At 54.4% G+C, this 19,998-nt stretch overlaps 1 protein-coding gene across 1 annotated transcript; it reads right to left on the reverse strand.

The window, feature by feature from the left end:
- Nucleotides 1–1,755: 1,755 nt before the first annotated feature.
- On the reverse strand, nt 1,756–19,787 carry SKOR1 (SKI family transcriptional corepressor 1). The gene is made up of 10 exons (XM_053272484.1): nt 19,719–19,787; nt 15,848–17,283; nt 15,252–15,814; nt 12,034–12,133; nt 11,068–11,175; nt 8,784–8,855; nt 6,961–7,035; nt 4,971–5,045; nt 4,389–4,454; nt 1,756–2,715 (listed from the first exon to the last, which is right to left on the reverse strand). Exons 2-10 carry the CDS (start codon nt 17,259–17,261, stop codon nt 2,618–2,620), a joined length of 2,571 nt encoding a protein of 856 aa, XP_053128459.1. The 5' UTR covers nt 17,262–17,283; nt 19,719–19,787; the 3' UTR covers nt 1,756–2,617.
- Between the last annotated feature and the right edge of the window lie 211 nt (nt 19,788–19,998).

The raw sequence follows: 19,998 nt of genomic DNA on the forward strand, positions 1-19,998 counted from the left end.
CTCCGGCCTGCAAGTATAGCCATGAGGTGGCACCAGCGCAAGTGGGTAGCAATCACTTATATCATGGCACCTAACCCGTTTTTGGAAGGGGAACTCAGTGGCAGAGAAGCTGCTTAGCATGCAGAAGGTGGGGTCCCAGGTTCCTTCCCTGGCAGCACCTCCAGGTAGGGCTGGGAAAGAGTCCTGTCCACAGCCTTGGAGACGTTGCTGCCAGTCAGTGTAGACAACGCTGACCCAGATGGACAGAGAAAGCCGCTTCATATGTTCACCCCCCACCAGGGGTGTAATTTTTTTACAAAGATAGCTCCTGGGATTCCTCCCTTCCTAACAGCAGGCAGGGTGGGAACCAGAGTCTGGATAGCAGGGAAGTAGTAAAGCACTTTGCACAGGCTCAGAGGTACTCACTTTTTGATGAGGTGGCCCAGTTCTGGGAATAAACCCTGCCTTTGGCAACAGGCCCTAGATTGAAGAACCTGGGATCAAAGGGGGCTCTGGGCTGAACATGGCGGGTGTGGGGGCGGCAGGAGACCTTCCTAAACTGCAGCCAGAGGGAATACTCCGTGGTGGGAGGCGAGGAAGGCGCTCTTCTCCTGGCGCAAGGAGGAATCCCCAGATCGCGGGACGCAAAAGGGTATAGGGGGGGAAACACGCCAGAAAAGGACGCGGTGGCGAGGAATGTGCCATTACAGTCCACAGGGGGCAGCAGCCCGCCTTTTCAAAATGCTCCTCTGCATTACAAACTGCCTGCAAACAGAAGACCATCGCAGCCTACGAAGGAAGGACTGCGCTAGCGCCTTTTCCCCTCATGGGCTAAGTTTCTATTGGCAGGGAATGTGTGGGCATGGAGGAGGGGGATTCCTAGTCCGGCTCCCCCCTCCCCGGGTCGCTGCATGTGGCGACCCAGCCTGATGGTGCTCCTCAGGGGAGGCCACAGCTGCTCGGGGCAGAGTGCTTTTTTTTTTTTTAGCTCGTGTGAACCTGAAAGTGGAGGCGGGCAAAGCAGCCACTTGTGAGGAGGAGGAGGAGGCGGAAGAGGCAGAGGCAAAAATGGTCAGAGGGCGCGAACGCTGGGTCACAACGCCGCCGCCGTCGCCGTGTGAACGCCAGAAACATTGCGCATTCCAGCCACGTGTACACGAGCCGCTCCGGATGGAAATAAACATCCGTAGCACTTGTATCACGCCTCCTCTCCCAGCGCTCCTGTATATTCTCTCTCCGGGGTTCTCAAAGTGCAGGTGTTGCTGGCCTATCTACAACTCCTACCACCCTCAGCCAAAGCGGCATGACGATGGGGATGGCGGGGGGTGATGGGAGTTGTAGTCCAACACCATCTGGAGTCCAGCTTCGAGAGACCCCCGTCTAAACGCTACGCGACACCAGTGAAAGGAAGCCTTTGCTGGTCAGCGGGAGAGGCCTGGGGCGACACCAGCCAGGGGGGGTGTAGCTAGCTGTAGTTGAGCGAGTGGGTTCAAAGACCTCCGCCCCGCAGCTCCACCCCCCCTCCCTATTTTCTTCCTCATCCCTTACTCGGAGGGCCGCTGCGGGAGAGAGGGGTGATTCCGATACCCCCACCCCCACCCCATCCCACTCATGCAGCCAGCGCAGCGGGACGCGGGAGGCCTTTCCAGAATTCCTCGGACTAGGGCGGTGTCGCGTTCAGACGACTGGGATGCTCCCTGCGCCGCCCTGCACCCTTTCCCAATGTCCCGCCCCCCAGAGGAATCATTTCATCACCGATCCATGGGGTCTTTTTTCAGTTCGTTGGTTTGTTTAAAAGTCGGGTTTTATTAAAGAACAAGAACAAAACAGAACCACCTGACAGAAGAGTCGAATTTTCTCCGAGAACCGAACCAAAATCAAATCAAATCTGGGCTTTTTCAATGTATCCATGATGATGGCGGTGGAATTTCAAAATATATTTTGAGACGCAAACCGTCTTTTCCCTAACCGGTCTCTTTCTTTAAAGTGCAGCTCTACATCAACAGTGTACAAGAGATGGTCGTCAGAGTGGCGGGGGCGGGGGGAGAAACAAAGAGAACCAATAAAGAAGGGAATAAATAAAACCGGCAGCTTCAAAACTCAACGAAGACTGGACCAGGGGCCGGGGGTCTGGGTGGGTGGGTGGGTATCACAGTACGGCTCTATCCATTGCACATCGCCACGGGTAGATGGGGGTCTCCCCTCCGCCCCGCAAGGCTGAGCAAGGGCTGAGAGAAGGGGGCGCAGGGGCTGGAGAGATCCGGAGGTCGGCCACGGTCCTGGGGGCGGGCGGGCGGGGCTGCCCCCGCGGGGGTTTTCTTGCCCTCCACCCCACACCCCGTCCAGCGGCTCTCGGCCCTCTCTGAGGTCTTTGAATCCGCTGCTGGTCCCGATTCGATGGGCGGAGCAATCCGGCGCAGCCTCCTCTATTTACACGGCGGGGAAAGGGGGGCGCAGCTCGCTCCGGATGCTCCTTCTCCTGTCTCTTATTTACACGCGTCTCCTTCTGGTTCGGACATGGCTTGTGGCTGGCGGGCGCTCCTCCGCTCCCCAGGACCTCTCGCCTGCTTTGGGCCTGTGTGGTCGCCCCGCCCCGATGGCTCCGGCCCGGCCCTTGGAGGGCTACTCGGGGGTCCATTCACTGGGGCAGCAGAGGCGGCTTGAAGGAGCAGTTCCCGGTGCAGTGGCGGGGAGTCAGCATTTTGCAAGAGAAGTGGTGCAGGGCGTCGTGTGCCTCTGGGGTGGGGTGGGGGGCAGAAAAAGAGAGGGGGTCAGATCCGGTAGTCCCCACCACGCATCTCCCCTCTGCTCACGTCCCCGTGACAGAGCCCTCCAGAGAACAACGGCAGCAGCCAGGTCTCACTTCTACCGAAACAGATCAGTTTCGCGAAACCAGGAAGAGTCTTGTGGCATCCGAAAGCCGAACAGGTTGATGGAGCAGGAGCTTCCTAAAGCCCACTTCGTCAGCCGCATGGATCGCGTTATAGATGTATGATGATAACAATGATGGTGATTTCCTTATGAGGGGCTACATGATCCTTGCACGCTGCCCCCAGAAACGGCACAGAACAAGGATTCCCAGGCTGGAGCCTCACTCCCCGTTGGGAACCCTTGTCCTGCGCCAAGTCTCTGGGGGCAGCTTGCAAGGATAACTGCAAGAATTGATTGATTGATTGATTGATTGATTGATTGATTGATTGAAATATTTATACCCCGCCCCTCCAGTGCACTACTGCTCGGCCATTGTGGCCGGGGATGATGGGAGTTGTAGTCCAACAACATCCCCCTGCTAACTGGGCAAAGAGGCACCTTTCTAAAGTGGCGGTTCTCTTCATTAAGCAGGGGGAGAGCAACCGGTCCTATCCATCCCCAGCACAGCATCCCTCCAGTGGCTGTTGCTGGTGTCTGTCTTATGTTTCTTTTTAGACTGTGAACCCTTTGGGGGACAAGGAGCCATCTTTTAAATTTATTTATATCTGTGTAAACCGCTTTGGGAACTTTGGTCGAAAAGCGGTCTATAGATATTGGTCGTATTCACATCTGGGGGCCCAAAACCTGGCAACCCGCCCCGATGATGGCACCATCTGATAAGACGGCCCTGGCTTCTTCCTCCTCCTCTTCTTAAAGGGATCATGTACCATGGGAATACTCTACCCCATTCATTTTAAACGAAATCTATCGGAGGTTGGGAGAGAACAAAGCAACATCAGAACAAAACAAGAATGTCTGAACCACAAATGAAGTGAGAAACAAAAACAACATTTCATACTGTCCTGCCTCGAGAGGCTGTTGCTGAGTGTTCCAAATGTCTAAAGCATTATCTAAACGCTAATAATAATAATAATAATAATAATAATAATAAATAGATGCTATTAATAATAAATAATGATAGCATTCATTAATAGAATGAATAATTAATAATTCATTAATAATATAGCATTCAAACCACTTCATACGCTCAGACGCCTCCTAAAGTAAAACAATGCTCCTTTCTCACGTTCATGTACATCTAAGACATCCCTGCTTTTCTCTGACGCAGCTTCCGCCTGCTCCAGTCTCCTAGAGGTGGTTCTTTTTAAACAATGAATTGGGTACAACATATCCTATTATTAATAGGATAGGTATAATAATAATAATAATAATAATACATATTATTATAATACATATTATAATAATAAATATGTATTAGCAACTTATCCGAAAGCATCATGAAGGACAATCGTCGCATTCCTGTCCTATCAATACCGACCAGGTGAAGTCAATCAGGCTTTTTTTGCAGCGTGTGAACCCAGAACAAAAATCTGACTGGGCCTCAAATAATGATGATAGTACTCCAAAGGGCGAGCGGGGGTGGGGGGGGGTGTCTCTACTGCCCCGCCCGCAGCCCAAACACACCGAGGCACACAAACCTTTTAGTTTCTGTTGAATCGCGTAGCGAGCTTTCCTCTCCTGATCCAGCTCATTGCACAGGGTATCTAGAGAACCGAGAGAGGAGTTGGGGGTCTGCTGGGGAGGACGCTTAAAGGGTCTTTGAGCCCCTCCCCACGCGCGCCCCTGAAGACAGAAGGGAGAGAACCCGTCCTGGCTCGCAACAATTCACTTGTTTCAGCCGAAGTTTGGCGCAGGGAGGCGCGGCAGCAGACAGCCTTCCGCGGCCGCCGAGCCAAGAGAATGGGCGCTGCCTGTGCGGGACGGAGGGATGAGTGAAATTGTTGACTACAACTGGTCGTAGCAACGAAAGCTGGAAGGCGAAGGGATCCCACACACACGCACCAAACTTGAAGAGCGAGCCGAAGAAGCTATCCCCGGAATGTTCGTCGCTTCCTCGGAAACAGACAGATGCATTTAGAACTGGAGTGTGTTTTTTTAAGAAGCGGAAACTGGAGGGTGGTGACCCCCTGGTTGGCTCGGCTGGTCCGCCCTGATGGAGTGAGAAAGGGGCGGGGGCGGGGGTGTGTGTCAGGAAAATCACCTTCCAGGAGGGCTCTTACCCCGCACGATCTGCAGCTGCTGGACCATCTCCTCCCGGTAAGCCAACTCTCGCTTCATCTGGTCTTGAAAGTTATCTGTGGCGGGGTTAAAAACGTGTTCAGGGATCCTTGCTGTCCCCGAAGGATCCCAGAAGGAAATCGTGGGGGTGGGGGAGGGGGCGGTGGAGCGGGAGGAAAGCTCAATCAAGCCAGCCCCAGAGAGTTTCTGCAGGAACTATCCATGGGTGCAGGAACAAACTCTTTCTGAATGCATTAATCCGAATTAACTAAACAAAAAATCCGATGTGTTTTTCTCTACAATCAATAGCATACAGAAATAATGTCTAAGGTGGTTCATCTTCATTTGATTCCGGATTCACTCTGGTTCTATTCTGGACTCACTCTGGTTTTATATTGGCAACCAGTCCACTAACGAAATCTTGTCTACGCACCGATCTGACCCCAAAGAGAAGGCGAAGCTGGCAAACCCTTAACAGGCTAGACGTTTTGAACGCCTGTACACCACAGACATGCTTGAAGTATATTAAGCGATAACTAATTAGCTCTCAATGATTTCGAGACCGACCTCCCCCCCCAAAAAAAAAAACAACCACACCCAGGACTCAAACCCCATCCTCAAATGCCCTTCAGGTGGAAGATCCTTGGCTGTCCCCTCCCCAAAGGAACTTGGAACACTGAAGAAAAGCGATCCTGTATGTAATCTCAGCCTCTGCGCGATCGCATTTCTCACAATCCGAAACAAGTCGTCTCCAAAATACATTTGGAGTTTAACTTCTTGGGTCTTTGGATCCACCCAAAATTATCTGGGGCGCAACGAACGAATCGATCGTCACGCGATGGCGAAATTTAAGCCATTTTCAGCCTGATTTGGTTTCAGAGGAAAAGAGCCATCCCTCGGACCCTCTAATTAAGCTGCAGGCAGGCCAGGGGTTCTTGACCTGGGGTCTACGGGGGAGGCGGCCAGGGGATCGGTGGAAAATATTTGCTGGGCGGAATTTAATTTACTTCCATCATAAAATTATTGAAATAACGATCCTGATTAGAGGTTTCCCCCGCTCTAATTTATACCCAATCCTTATGAAAAAAAACATATATAAATATAATTTTATTTATGGTGGCGGTGGGGATCCATGGATAATACCTGAGGATGTGCTGGTGCAAAAAGGTGAAGAAGCCCTTGTCCAGGATGAAATCGGCTGCCCACCCCCGACCCCGTCCTAAACACATCCCAACCCACCCCTGAACGAGCTCGCCTCCGTGTCAGATTCTGGCCGGCACGGAGTAGGAGCAACGGGTTTGTCCAAAGCTTTGTGCCTCCTCAAGTCCGCAGCCTTCAAGCCCAGGGCCGGTGGTGGGGGCTGCCGGAAATGGAAGACGTACCTGCGTCCAGGTCCCTCCTTTACGGAGTGGGACAAGCTCACCTTCCAAGCCAAGCCCTGGGCTCTGTACAGATGGGACTCTGAGGCTCAAACCTACTCAGCTACAAGGAGCTACGAAGCAGGCTCCTCCAAAGTGGGGAGAGGTTAGCCAAATGATTGGATAATTAGTAATCGATCGGCTGATTGATTGCGCCACCACAGCATAGGGGCTGTTTTCAGGAGCTTCCTGGAGCTCTCAAGTGACTGAGACTTTTCATTCCGACTTCGCTTAACCAATCTTCTCCTTAAAGTTCGAAAAGCGTGAGGTTCTTCTTACAGATAAAATACTGCCCGCATTTCAGCACAGGAGCCATTGGGAGAATATGTTGATCCCAACGGGATTCAACGAGAAACGCATCCACAGCAAAGAAAGACTCCGTCTTTCCGGGGCAGCCTTTCAGGACCCTGCACAGCTCCGGGAAACTTTTAAACGCGGCCATCCTGAATCCATCCCGTGCTGGCTTATTGCCTCTTTGGCCCTACACAACATCCCCCCAGACCGCCCCAGTCATCGTTCTGCCTCCCACGGATTTAAGGAGGGCTGCAGAAAAGGCACAGAAAAATGTAGATACCTTTGAGACTCTGGAATTCCCGTTCCAGTTTCTTCCGGAGCTCCACTTGTTCCAAAAGCAGTTTTTGCAACTCATCTGTCAATAAAGTAAAATCTCGGAATGAGGGAGGCGGGAGGCGGAGGTGGAACACCACCAGCGCGGGAGAAATCTGCCTTATAAAAAATGTTCAGCGCATGACATAAACCAACCCTGGTTGCTGATGTGAAATAGATAAACAGTCATGGGAGCAGCTGAAATCCTGCTTTAAAACGGGGCATTTTCCGGCTGAACACAGGGCATTTTAAATCCGTCCGAAATAATCAAAATCACTGCAGGTCCCCTCTTCTCTTTCCTGCTTAAAGACTATATATATAGTCTTCAAGTGTCTGCTCCAAGGAAAGACTTTCTCTATATATTTATAGTCTTTAACTATATATATAGTTAAAGGTACCATAGTGCCTTTATGAGTACCGTAACTGACAGAGCAATCTTATGCACGTTTACTCAGAATTACGTCCCCTGTGTTCAAGTGTCTGCTCCAAGGAATGTGTACATAGAATTATGCAAAAGCAACGAAATTCCATACAAAATTAGGATGGAGAAACTTAAATAATATTGGTTCCATCCCTTTTCCTTAGATAATGTTGGCTCACCGCGACCCCCGATTCTGTACGGAAAATACCAGCTTTGATATTTGCAAAGAAAATCCCTAATTATATTGTAAAGAGAGTTATCAATTGCATCACTTGTTACATCCCCAGAATCCACACACACCCCGGACCACTAAAGCTCAAATTTTCAGTATGAATGGCATTAATCAGAATATGATAAATGGATAGATAGATGGAATTGATCCACATGTACAGATGTTAATACACTTATCTAAATATTAATTAATAGGCATGTCTGCCTGTCTAGAAACCTACATGAAGAAAACCACGTGAAGATTAGTAGTTAATCAGGTGGCAGAAGAGTGAGGGATACCTTTAGACAGGTAACAAGAGAATGTAGACAGGGACAGAATGGGTTGTGTATGAAGAGAAATCAGTGGACAGACTTTTTTTTTTTTAACATGGAACACTTCATTTTAAAAATCTATAATAGAACAGAACAGTGGAACTATTTAGGTGAAACTATTTAGAAGATCCTTTCTTTGTGAAAAAGCCAGATGAAGGTACATCAAGGGTCCCCAACCTTGGGTGCCCAGATGTTGCTGGACTATAACTCCCACCATCCCCAGCCACATGGTTGGGGATTATGGGAGTTGTAGTCCAATGACATCTGGGCACTCAAGGATGGGCTTGCCTGATGATTCTCTGCATTGTGTCATCAACTGACAAGGACAGAAGACTCTGCCATGAATATCCTCACATGGCCCTTTATAATTGTACCTTTATTACACTTTGGGACACAATTCTGGCTGAAAAGTGGAGTGTGTGTAAATATAATGAATAATACATAATAATTCTTGTTTGATCTAAGATCCTAAATAAACAACTAACTAACATAATAATTGTTGCTGTTTTTGAACTGATGGTGTCTCGGGCAAAAACAAAAATGTAACAGAAGGCTGCCGCCTGCCGAGTCAGAGCCTTGGTCCATCTAGCCCTTTAGTGTCTGCTCTGACTGGCGGCACCTCTCCAGGCCACCCTCCTTTTCGAGATAGCATGGCCTGCCATCCATCTCAGGGACTGATCCTGGGACCTTCTGTGTGTGCCAACCCCCGCCCCAGTAGAATTCCTCCCAAGGATGTCGGGAGTTCCACAGAGCCACACTCAACAGTCTCCCGATTTTGCACGGGCCAACCCAGTTTCAAAGGCGAGTGGTGAGCCCTGCCCCCTTACCTCTCGCCAGGTTTCCAATGTCTTTCTCTCCCAACTGAGTCCCGGTGACGTCGATACTGACCAGGTCCTCACCTGCATCCGGGAAAGAAGGCAGAGAGTGGCGTCCTGGACGTGGTAGGATCAGGTGAAAGAAGGTCAGTCAGCTGATTCTTCCGCCCCCGCCCAGAGCAGTTGGGGCAAGGGAGGGGCCACACACACAGCGCCCCAGCCCCACTCGCCATCCCCCAGAGCGTAGGAAAGGTGCTTCAAACACCTGAGCCCCACCACCGTCTTCTCGCCTCCCTGATCAGTAGCTTGTTAATTCACCGCAGCCGTGCAGGTGTGAACTGGCTGTCACGCCACAGGCAGAATGTTCCCAGCCCCTCCTCCCATGACCTCAGCCGCAATGCTGGCTAAGGCAGTCAGTTCACACAGCCCAATGTCCACAGGCCACCAGCAGCCCGTGGTGGTGATGCACGTGTGAACCACGGCTTGGGTTTCCAGCATTACCATCTCTTCCAGAGGCGCCTCCCTTCTGGAATCTGCTCGGGCCACCAAGGTGTGCTTTACCTCCTGCAGGAGTCTTTGTAAGGGGCGTCCCTCCACTCTCTTGTCTGTTTCTTATTTCCCTCACCAGCAGGATGGTAAGCCATCTCTGTCAGCAGAGGCAAAGGCCTGGCCTCGAACCTGGCAGGCCTGGGACCCTAGTTAATTCAAGGGGTCAGCCTTCTTTTTTGGCCTGTGAAATGGGAAGGACAGCGGCCTGATCTCTCCCTCAGACAGTCAGGACTAAACATAATAAATAATACTCTGAACCTTACAATTGCTGCATCACTTATTAATTTCTAGAGATCCAAGTGTCCTCTCCTGCTCAGTTTACACACAGAAGTGAGAGAAATTCTCTAGCTTCCATGAAAAAGAAGACAACACCTGCCCAAGTCCCAATACACAACATCAAGAGATGCCCTGCAAGTGTGTGGGCCACCACGTGGATAAACACCACAATCAAGACTTCCAGGCACAGAGGCTGTTCAGTGGAGTTAATTCAAAGGGAAGAGAGGTTTCCTCTGCGCCTCTGTAAACCTGGGCACAGCTTAAGACAGGGTTCTCGGGCTTGGGTCCTCCCCAGATATTGCTGGACAACTCCCAACATCATTGGGGCTGGGGATGATGGGAGATGTAGTTGAACAACATCTGCAGACCCTGGTTTTAGAGTCCCTCACTTAAGTTACTCCTGGATAGTCTGCGCCTCTGTGCAGTGCGAGCCTAAGCAAGTTTCCCCAGACAGAAGTTGGAGAAACTGGGTCCAGAAGTTTGAGTTCTTGGTCCAGAACTCTCCCCAGGGAAGAGGCCTGCAAAACCCGGCATAGTTCAGTTCTTTGCCTCCATTTGTTTGGGATCTGCTTGCTGCAAATGTGTTCAGCACAGGCAGAAAGGCAGAAGAGGGAGCCCAAAATAGCCCCACGAAAGAGTGAAGGGGTAACCCTTCTGCATTAACTACAGCTCAAATGTAAGGAGGGACTTCCGGCCGGCAACCAAGAGCACCACCACGCCAGAGAAGAGCAGAAGGATTCTCTCCACAGCCGCGTCCCGGTCTGGTGCCTGGAATTGGCCCCGAAATGACAGAACAGTGTGGAAGAGGGCAGGAAGAAGCCCAGGCATGGAGACCACCCCCCCCCCCGCCCGCCCCAGTCTGAAAGAGGTCCTGATCTGTCACATTGCTTCCCTTTGAATATCCATTTACCCGACCTGTAAGGAGCCTTCTTTATTTTTTAATGAATTTATAAACTTATTAAATAGCCAGGGGGCAGATGTGCAGCAATTTAGCAAAGCCTCTGGCTAGAACATCGCTCCTAGCCGTCAAGGTTGGTCCTCTCGCTCTCCCTCTCCTTCCTCGTGCTCTTTCTCTTTCGCTTGATATTCCCCTCTCCCTCGTCGTGGGGTTGGCGGGGCGGGGGTGCTGTTCCCCCCAGATGTCCCATCCCGCCCAGCCATCACGCTCCAGAAACCGTCCTCGGAAGCATCCCGCGCCCGCCGCCACACACACCTCCCATTGATCAGGAATGGTCTTATGCCCGCATTGTAAGACAGCAAGGACAGGCTCCGTTCCTCGACAGCCAGCAGAGAACGACCAGGTCCATCCCCTGAGCGGCGGCAGTGAGGTGGGCCTGTCGGTCAGAACCTGGGAGCAGGGCGGCTCCCTTCCCCGACTTTTCCCCGGGGCAAGGGCCGCCATTCAGGCCAGGGGCTGGTTGCCGCCAGGGCGGGCCAGGGCGGGCCGCCACGGTTGCCCGCGGCCATTTACCTCGGTCAGCGTGAGCTGGGCTGGGCTGAGGGATGGTCCTTTGCTCCTGATAGGATTTCTTGCTCTCCAAATCCTCCGCTGCCGAGTGATTGCCTTCTTTATCTGGTTCTTAGGGCGAATAAACCGATTTTGAAGTACAAGCAACGAAAGTATGAGCCTGATATATCCTTAATTACATAATTAAGGACAAAGTCCTCGTTAAAGCCTGCTTAGGGGCCTGCCTAATCGCCTTGCCCAGGAAAGGAGCTTGCTTCTCGGGAGGGCTTGATCCCACTGGCACCTCCCCGCCTCCTGCTTGCCCAAGCGGCCTCCCAGCTGCTCCCGGATAGAGGCAGCCCACCCTGGCCTGGCCGGCACCAAGTGCACCTCTACAAGGAGGCAAGGGTTGCAAGGGAGGGGGGGGGAGGGCGGCAATCCCTCCCCCCCCCCGCTTTGTGAGTTCGAAACATTTCCACGCTGCTGCTGCTGCCGCCGGGCTCTGTTTGCAGATCTTTTCTCCAACTGCAAGCGGGTGAGATCTGGTTTCTCGGGGTAATCAGGGGCCAGGACTCGGGAACTGCAGCCGAAGGACAACCAACGGCCCAGGCTCCGTTTTTCAAAGAGAATATTGGCCATATAGGCGGGTGACCAGGAGGCGCTTTCCAAAAAGGGGGCAGGGGGTATGAGAGCCAACATTATTGTGCATCGAGGACACTGACGAGCCATGCACAGAGAGAGGGAGAGGAAGAAAAAGGAAGCATCCTGGCATCAAAGCAGGAAGATGATCGGGAGCGACCCAATTCAGGCGACCTGCATCGCGATGCCGCTCGCCACCCCGTCTCCCCCATTCGTGCTCAAGGAGGTCAATTTTTCACACCTTGCTTTCTAAAATATAATCAAAGCGGCATACACTTGCACAAAAATGAATCGAAATTAACGAAACAAACGTCGCGGTTCCCAGTATCTAGGCAAGGGGTTGGTTTTTACCGTTCCTCTCAGGGGTGCAGAGGTAAGCAGTCGCAGCGGGCTCCAAGGGAGCGTTGCTTTTCAGCGTCTGTGGGTGCTCCTCCCTCTCTTGGGGGTACACCTGCAACAGAAGCGGGAACAAGGGAAGCTGCCTTGTTGTACAGAGTCAGACTCTTGGTCCATCTATGTCTTCGGCATTGTCTGCACTGACTGGCAGCGGCTCTCCGAGGTTTCAAGCAGGAATCTCTCCCAGCCCTACCTGGAGATGATGCCAGGGAGTAGACCGGGGACCTTCTGCATGCCAAGCAGACGCTCTGCCACTGAGCTAGGCCCCTGGATTCAGTCGCTGCTTCCTTGCAGAGAGCCACACCACTCCCTGACCCAGGGAAAAGCAAAACCTACTCCTTTGCTTTTAAAAATTAGTTGTTTGCTCGTTTGTTTGTTTACTTCTTGGTCTTTGGCAGGGAGAAATACCTTTTCTCCTGCCAGCCAAAGGGCCTTTTGGCCAGCTTGGAAAAAGCTGCCTCAGCTGCGATCTTCTTAATTAAAGGTATAATTATGGGTGCTCAGAGAAAATGAGTCCTTCAAAGTCAGCCTGAGAAGAACTCAAGAGCTGTTCAAAGCTTGCAGGCCCCCTCTGCTGCCCCCTCTTCCTTTGGTGACTGGCATTTAGGAGGGCCTCAATTCTAGTCAGCGCGGCCAGCATTTGGGGAGAGGAGGTCCCCCTTCCCAGCTGAGTTACAGTGCCTGATATTGGGGGGTGGGGTGGGGGGGTGCTGTGCAAGTGGATGGGCCCTACTGAACCAGGTAGTGGTGGGTGTGAGGGTGGGGGATGATTTGGGGTGAATCATGGCAGGGGGGGCTGCGTTTGGATCGAATCCTGGCGGAGGTCTTTAGAATTGTGGGTGGGGGGAGGTTTACAGCTGCTGCCTCTACAACCCTTTATATACCGCAGTTCAGTTTTGTTCAAACTCCAAAGCAGTTTACATAAAACAATGCATAATAATTATTTGTTTTTCTATGCAAGTCACTTCGGAAACTGTTGTGTAGCATTTGGGGGTGATATATTGTTGCTGTTATTGGTATTATATTTGTATTATATTTGTGTTCTATTTTGTTGACTGGTCAGGGACCCTAACAATGAAGACTGATTGGTGGTTGAAAAGCAGGATATACGTATAAGGTGGTATAAGGTGGATCCCCATCCCCAAAGGGCTCACAGTCTAAATAGAAAGAGAAAGGTAAACGCCAGCAATAGTCCCTGGAGGGATGCTGTGCTGGGGTTGGATAGGGCCAGTTGCTCTCCCCCTGCTCAAGATATAAGAAATATCACCACTTGAAAAGGTGCCTCTTTGCTCGGTTAGAGCAAGAGTTTAAGGGCCTGCGGGGCAGGAAAGAGACCAACGTCCAAGTATCGGAGCAACATTTCAGATGCAGACATCCAGAGAAGCAAGCCCGGCTCAGGAATCTGAGGAGCTCCTGCCTGTTGCTCCCAGTTCAGATGGTTTTAGCTTGATGAGGCTTTTATCCCCCCCCCCCACTATTGCATCGATTCTTCTCCTGCTTGCCAGCTGCTTGGGGTAGGGAGTGGGCAAGTATATTGTCGTTCTTCCCCGCCCCCCCCCGCCCCCATCCCGCGACTTTTATTTGACTTCCGAAGACCAGCTAGCTTGGTTTTTAGCTGGGTTTTCTGGGCAGGGAGTAGGGAGAGAAGGGCGCCTCCTTCCCGGAGCTGTAAAGGCCAAGGGATAGTAGTGGCCCTGGGCACCCCTGCTTGTTTCTGCTGCCGTTGGGTTAGAAGCCATGTCACCTGCATATGTACCTTGGGGAGGCGGGAGAAGCCCTCTGAGGGTCCTCATGCGGCTGTTCAGATCGCCTCGGCCTCCTGAAGCATCTGCCACAAGGCGCCACAATCACCTAGTTCTAGAAAGGCTAGAGTTGGCAACCCTTTTTCTTGGCTGGCTGTTTTGAACTCCATCCTCCAGGAGTTCCCAGCCATGGGTCCCCAAATGTTGCTGGATTACAACTCCCATCATCCCACGCAACAAGGGATCGTCCCCCAGGCTGGAAACCATTGCCCTTCTCAACAGAGCCGGTCCAGGCGTTCCCAATTGGGACCTGTCCGTGGTGCTAAAAGAAGAAACCGAAGGAGTTCACTTTGTAGAGCGGTTGTGAAATGGGGGGGGGGGCCTCTGGTGAACCCCTTACTGGAATTGGGGAGATTTCTGGCTGCAGCTAGGGTCACAAGGTAGCCTCTCTAAAACCCTGCCTGTAGAAGTATGGAGGAACAGGTGGTGGAGGAATCATCCCACTTCAGTCTGGTGAGGTCTAATTTTTTTCCTTTCTTTTTTAAAGGAATGTATCCCACTGGCGTGTAAGAAATTCACAAAGCACGGAGTGTATATCCAGGATCTCTTAACAGTTTAAAGATTATCTGAATCAAATAAAATTAATTAACTCAGGGTAGGTAGGTAGATAGATAGACAGAAGACAGATATTTAGATAGATAGAACAGAACAGAACAGAATAGAATAGAATAGAATAGAATAATCCTTACCACTACGCAAGATCAGACCAAAGTCTACTTTATCTTAACTCCACTTGCAAGAATCCTAGCACCCAGTAGACGACCCAAAGTGGTCTGCTGGAAACCGCCCGGGGTACACCGGTAGATCATAGTCTTCATGCTCTAAGACACTGTTCCCTATACATCAAGCATCCCCGACAGATTCGGCCTCACCACTCCAAGCTTCTGCAATTCCCCTGCACCCCACAAGCTCTTCCCCCCAGAGCTAACGACCCATGGCCATTTGAAGCCTTTGCTTCTGGCCAGGCCAGGAGGACCGATTGCTCCCGCTCTTCTCCTCCGTCCTCCACCTGTTTCCTTCAGACTTCTTCAGGAGAGTTCAGCCAGCTAGTCTGGAGTCACTTCCTCTTCGCAGAAGCCCCTGTTTATCGCCCTAGATCTCCTCCTCCCCAAGTGGTCAGGCCAGGTGTCTGTCTGGGCGTCGTCGGCGCCCCATGGCTGAGCGAGGCCCTCCTAATCGCACTGCGCGGGATGGGGGTCCCTCTTCCCCTCTACAGAATTGGACTGTCTCTCTCCGCCGCCCCCGCCCCCTGCGCGCGTTCTCCCTCTTGGTGGGAATCGGAGTGAGTGAGGCCTGGCATGCGGGAGGGGGTGGGCATTGCCCCTCCCACGGAGCCCTCCCCAGCTCCCCTCCCTCCCTCGCTGCCCGTACCTCAAAGCCCGCCCTGCTGCTGCTGCTGCTGCTGCTCCTCTCCGCGGGGCTCCCTTCGGGCTCCGCGGCCTTCTCCGCGGCCTTCTCGGCCCCTGCGAGGGCTCCGCCGGGGGCGGCAAGGGGCTCTTCCGTGGCGGCGGGCAGCAGCATCGGCTGCGAAGGAGAGGACTCCTCGGCCTCTTCGACAGGCGCCTCTTCCTCCTCCTCCTCCTCGTCCTCGTCCGGGAAGCGGTTGGACTCCACGTCGACCTCGGGCTCGTCCACCGTGTCGTTGCCGGGCGAGAGGGAGCGGTAACTGGAGCTGCCCTCGCTGAGGAAGTCAGGCGAGAGGTATCCCTGGCAGCCCCGGGGGCCTCCGTAGGCCTCCCTGGTCCCGTAGAGCTTGGCAATGCTCTCCGCGTCCTTCACCACCGGGCGGAAGGCCGAGAGGTAGCTGCCCTTCCTGGGCAGCGGGGCCAGCAGGCCTTCGTCGCCCGAGCGCTCCTCGTCCCCGGCGGCGGCGGCGGCGGCTCTGGAGAGGGCGCTGGAGCAGCGCTCGCCGTCGGTGCCCCCGGAGCCCGAGCCTTCCTGCGGGGTGGCGCTGCTGCGCTCGCTGCCCGACGGCTCCGAGCCCTCCAGCTCCACGTGGCCGTGCCCGCGCAGGCCCAGGGGCTCGGCGGCGGCGGCAGCGGCAGCGGCCGCCGCGGCCACCACCACGGCGGTGGCGGCGGCTTTGGCTTGGCTTTGGGCGGGGTAGGGCGGCACGGGCAGGCTCCCAGAGGCTGGCCAGAACATGGGGAAGGAGGGGTAGACCCCGCTGTCCTTCGAGGAGGCGCCGGGCTGCTGCTGCTGCGGAGGCTGCGGCGGGTGGGGGTGCGGCGGCCCCCAGAACATGCCCTGCGGCAGCGCTCCGGCTTTGCTCGGGTCGCCCCCTCCAGCGCCTCCCAGCGAGTCGTCCGGCTTCTTGGGGCAGAGCCCGAAGGCCGCCGCGGGGAAGCCGTAGGGGGGCGGGAAGAGGGGCGGAGGCAGCTTCTGCAGCATCCCGAAGCCTTTGCTGGGCACCGGGATGACCGGGTAGCTGCGCACCGCGGCCGCCACCGGCCCGTGCGCCCCGGCGGGCAGGCTGAGCGCGCCGCGGTCCCCAGGCTGCTCCTCGGCGCCGCTGCAGCGCAGGCTCTTGTGCACGGGGGCCAGCTCGGCCGCGGAGGGGGCCGGCGGGTGGAGGGAGCTCTTGGCCGCGGCCGAGCCCGCCCCGCCGCCGCCGCCGCCGCCGCCCTGCAGGGAGAAGGTCCGCTTGCGGGTGCCGCCGTTGAACATGGCCTTGACGTCCTCCCAGGCGTGGCTGAGGTCGTCGGTGGCGCCCTTGTCGCTGAGCTTGAGGTGGCGGCGCCAGGAGTTGAAGTTGGCGGCGTCGGGCTGCGTGTACTTGGCCTCGGGCGTGCGGTGCGAGTGGAAGATGAACTTGTTGGGCGAGAAGTACATGCTGCAGTAGCTGCACTTGATGCACTTGGCGCGCGAGCTGTTGTAGCGCGCCGGGATGAAGCTGCCGCGCGAGCCCCACGCGCACTCGTGCACCACGTCGAAGGCGAAGTTCTCGGGCAGCTTGGGCGGCTTGTGCTCGCCCAGGAAGGACTTGCAGAGCCGCTCGGCCTCGCGCTTGGTGATCATGCCGCAGCGGCGCGAGGAGATGGGCATGGCGCCGGCCCGCCGCAGGATCTCCAGCTGTACCGGGGTGCACTGCACGCAGGTGATGCCCAGCGCCACCCGCCGGTTGTGGATCTCATTGTAGCTGTAGTTCTTGAGCAGCGTGTTGGAGATCTGCGCCAGGCACAGCCGCTCCTGCCCGTCGATGACCAGCGAGACGATGGGCACGCCGTACAGCGAGGTCTCCCCGACCTGGTTGGGCTTGAGCGGGCTGGAGCCCGAGTAGGGCTGCAGCTCCTGCTTGGAGTGGGGCGAGGAGGTGGAGGAGGAGGAGGAGCCAGAGTCTCTCCCTGTGCCCAGCTGACTGGCGGCGGACAGCGACTCCATCTCCCCCCCGACGGCCGAGCTCCTGCGAAGGCAAAAAGGAGGAAAGGCGCTCAGAGAGGCGAGAAGGAACTTGCCACCCCCCAAAATCAAATTAATAGCATCCGAGTGGTGGGTGGGGAGGAGGGGATCGCCTCGCAGAGAAAGCCCAGCGGAGGGGGCGAGGGGAGGGGGAGGGGGAGGGAGGGAGAAGGAGGGGGTATTTCGCCGCCTTCCGTCTAGGAAGAAGGAAGCGCCTCGCCTCAGCGGCAGCGCCTAGAACCCAGAACTCGACCTGCATTTCTCGACAGCCTCCGCCTGGGCGCAGACGGAGATCCTCTTCGAGACTGGGGGTGCGTCTCTCTGTCCTGGATTCAGGGCAGGCAGGCAGGCAGGCAGGCAGGGAGGAAAGGACAGGGGCACCCCCAACTATCCCCTTGGAGAGGCCGGGCTGGGGGATGCCCTGAACAAACGTCCCGTCTCCAGCAAGCCGTTTGGAAACCCACCAAATGCTAGAAACCGGAGGAAAGTGGGTCTTCAAGGAAACACCCTACAGTCAGACACTCTTTCCCTGGGCCAGTGGCAAAAGAGGTCGCTGACTTGATGCGAAAAAGTGCTTTGCAGAATAAATAAAAGAATGAATGAATGAATAAATAAATAAATGAAACAAGGAAACAAAACAAAACACAAAAGGTTAAAAAAACCAACACCCACACGCAGAAATTGAGCCCTTAACATAAAAATGTCTGCCCTTTTCCTCCCGCTGAGAGATCTTAGCGGCCGAGATCTTAGCGGCCAGGTTTCACCCAGATCCAGCAGCTCTTTCCTGTCCGGTTTATTTTCTCTGTATTCTTCTACGCTCACATTCTCTCCCTCTCTCTTTTGTCAAGGTGCTTTAAAATACTTCATTATTATTATTATTATTATTATTATTATTATTATTATTATTCATCCCTACGAAGATCGTCAGTTTTTATAAACTGGGGGAGGGGGGGGATGCGATGGTTCCAAGAGGCGTTGCGGAAGGGGCGGGAAGAGCCTGCTTTAATTAGAGCATCTTGCAATTGTATTTACACGTTAGAGGAGCGATCCAGCGAATCGGTAGCCAATGTGACGGCTCCCACACTTAGATGACCAGGGTAGGGCTTAGGGGAAAGAGTGGCTTAAATACACTCAGTGCCTTACTTAGCCCGGAGAGTAATCCGGCCCCAACATGGTGCCAGATGTATTTAATCAGAAACTCGGGGTCTCTTCGACTCGCAAGGAGTCCCCGCCGCCAGGCCGAGCCAGAGCTCAAAACGAGGAGATCCAGAAGCTTCCAAATGGCAGGGAAAGGTGGGCGCGGGGGGGGGGGGGTCGAGCAAAAGCCCCGCTGCTCCAAGTTGCTTTCCTGGCGACCCTCCCTCTTCGGGACGCTGCAGTTTCTAAACAGGCTGGATGGATCAGGCTGGAAAGTCGTTGGGCCTCAGCTGAACGCCTCCCCCCCGCCCGCACTCTTCTTTTCTAATGTCTTTACAGGAGATTAGGAGCAAGGAGGCTTGCTTAACCGTGCCACTTAAAGACTCCACCAGCACGTTACAGAAAATGGGGGGCGGGGAGGGGGACGAGGAGCAGACGGAGCCCCTGAGCCAAGCGAATGCGCTTAGCTAAACAAGATCACCCTAGATTAAGAAAGAGGCTTTCGTGGTAATTACATAGAATAGTCCGATGCCTTGTGCCCCTTTAAAATGTGAAGGCAGACTCCCCTTTTCAAGCCTCCGCGGCTCCCGTCGCCCTCTCCCCACCCCTCGGATCTCTCCCCCATTTTCTTTCTGACTCTCTCCCCCGCCCCGAATAAATCGCAAAGAGGTTCTAACCAAAAACAGATCCCTAAAAATCAAGAAATAAATACAGAAATCCAGACCCACAAAATCCGGACATTTCCAAACGGCCTCAATGCGCAGAGACAGGGATGGGGTTGTCTTGACTTCCTCGCATCTCCGTGTCTCAATATCCATCTGCGCCTTGGGTTTATTTGTGCCCCACTCTTTTGTGTGTGGGGGGTGCAAAAGCCGCTCTGTCCAGTCAGGCGACTTCGCAGCCCTCCTCCGAGCCCCCGCAGAGAGGCTCCAACGAGAACCCGGAAAGCGGCGCGGAAATTGCAGCCAGGACAGCGGCTGCGGCGAGACGGGGAAAGGCGTCTAACAGAAGCATGCAAACCAACAAGCGGGAGGCGAGAGGTTTCCCAAACAAACCCTTCAAAACAAACACACGCACAAACGCGGCGAAGCCGAGAAAAGACCGGAGGAGGAGAATCCCTGCGCGCCCCAAAGCGACCCGCTTTTGGTTTGCAAAGGAACCAGGCCGGGGCCAAACCAAACGCAGGACTCCGGGTGTGTGTCTGGGGCGGGGGTAAGATCTAAGGCTCCTCTCCCCCCCCCCGCGGCCACCCGCCACTTTAGCTCTTGCTAAGTAGAGGTGAGGCAAGGGAAGGTCGCTTACCGTCTGCAAAAGGTCGATCCGGGCAGAAGCCAGACGGGCAGGTGCTGCGAGAAGCGAGCTAGGTGCAGCCCGGAGCTTCCCGCCGGCAGCCGAGGGCGAGTGGAGAGGCGACTGGCATCAAGGCGCTGGGCGTGGGGGTCCTGCTGTGGCTGCCCCTCGCCTCGGTCCTCCGGTTGGGAGCGGCGAGCAGGAAGCTGGCCACATGGCTAGGTTTAAAAAAACACAAGAGGAGGCAAAAAGGAGGAGGAGGCGGCAAGAAAGAGGGAAGGGAAGTGGGGGA

Source organism: Hemicordylus capensis, chromosome 10, assembly GCF_027244095.1.
Source record: "Hemicordylus capensis ecotype Gifberg chromosome 10, rHemCap1.1.pri, whole genome shotgun sequence".
In the NCBI taxonomy this organism is placed as follows: Eukaryota; Metazoa; Chordata; class Lepidosauria; order Squamata; family Cordylidae; genus Hemicordylus; species Hemicordylus capensis.

Coding starts and splice junctions, on each gene's coding strand:
- SKOR1 (XM_053272484.1), bottom strand. CDS start 17,261: ATGGAGTCGCTGTCCGCCGCCAGTCAGCTGGGCACAGGGAGAGACTCT. Junction 7,036..8,783: donor CATTGGAAACCTGGCGAGAG/GTAAGGGGGCAG, acceptor CTTTATTGACAG/ATGAGTTGCAAAAACTGCTT. Junction 2,716..4,388: donor GATTCAACAGAAACTAAAAG/GTTTGTGTGCCT, acceptor ACCCCACCCCAG/AGGCACACGACGCCCTGCAC.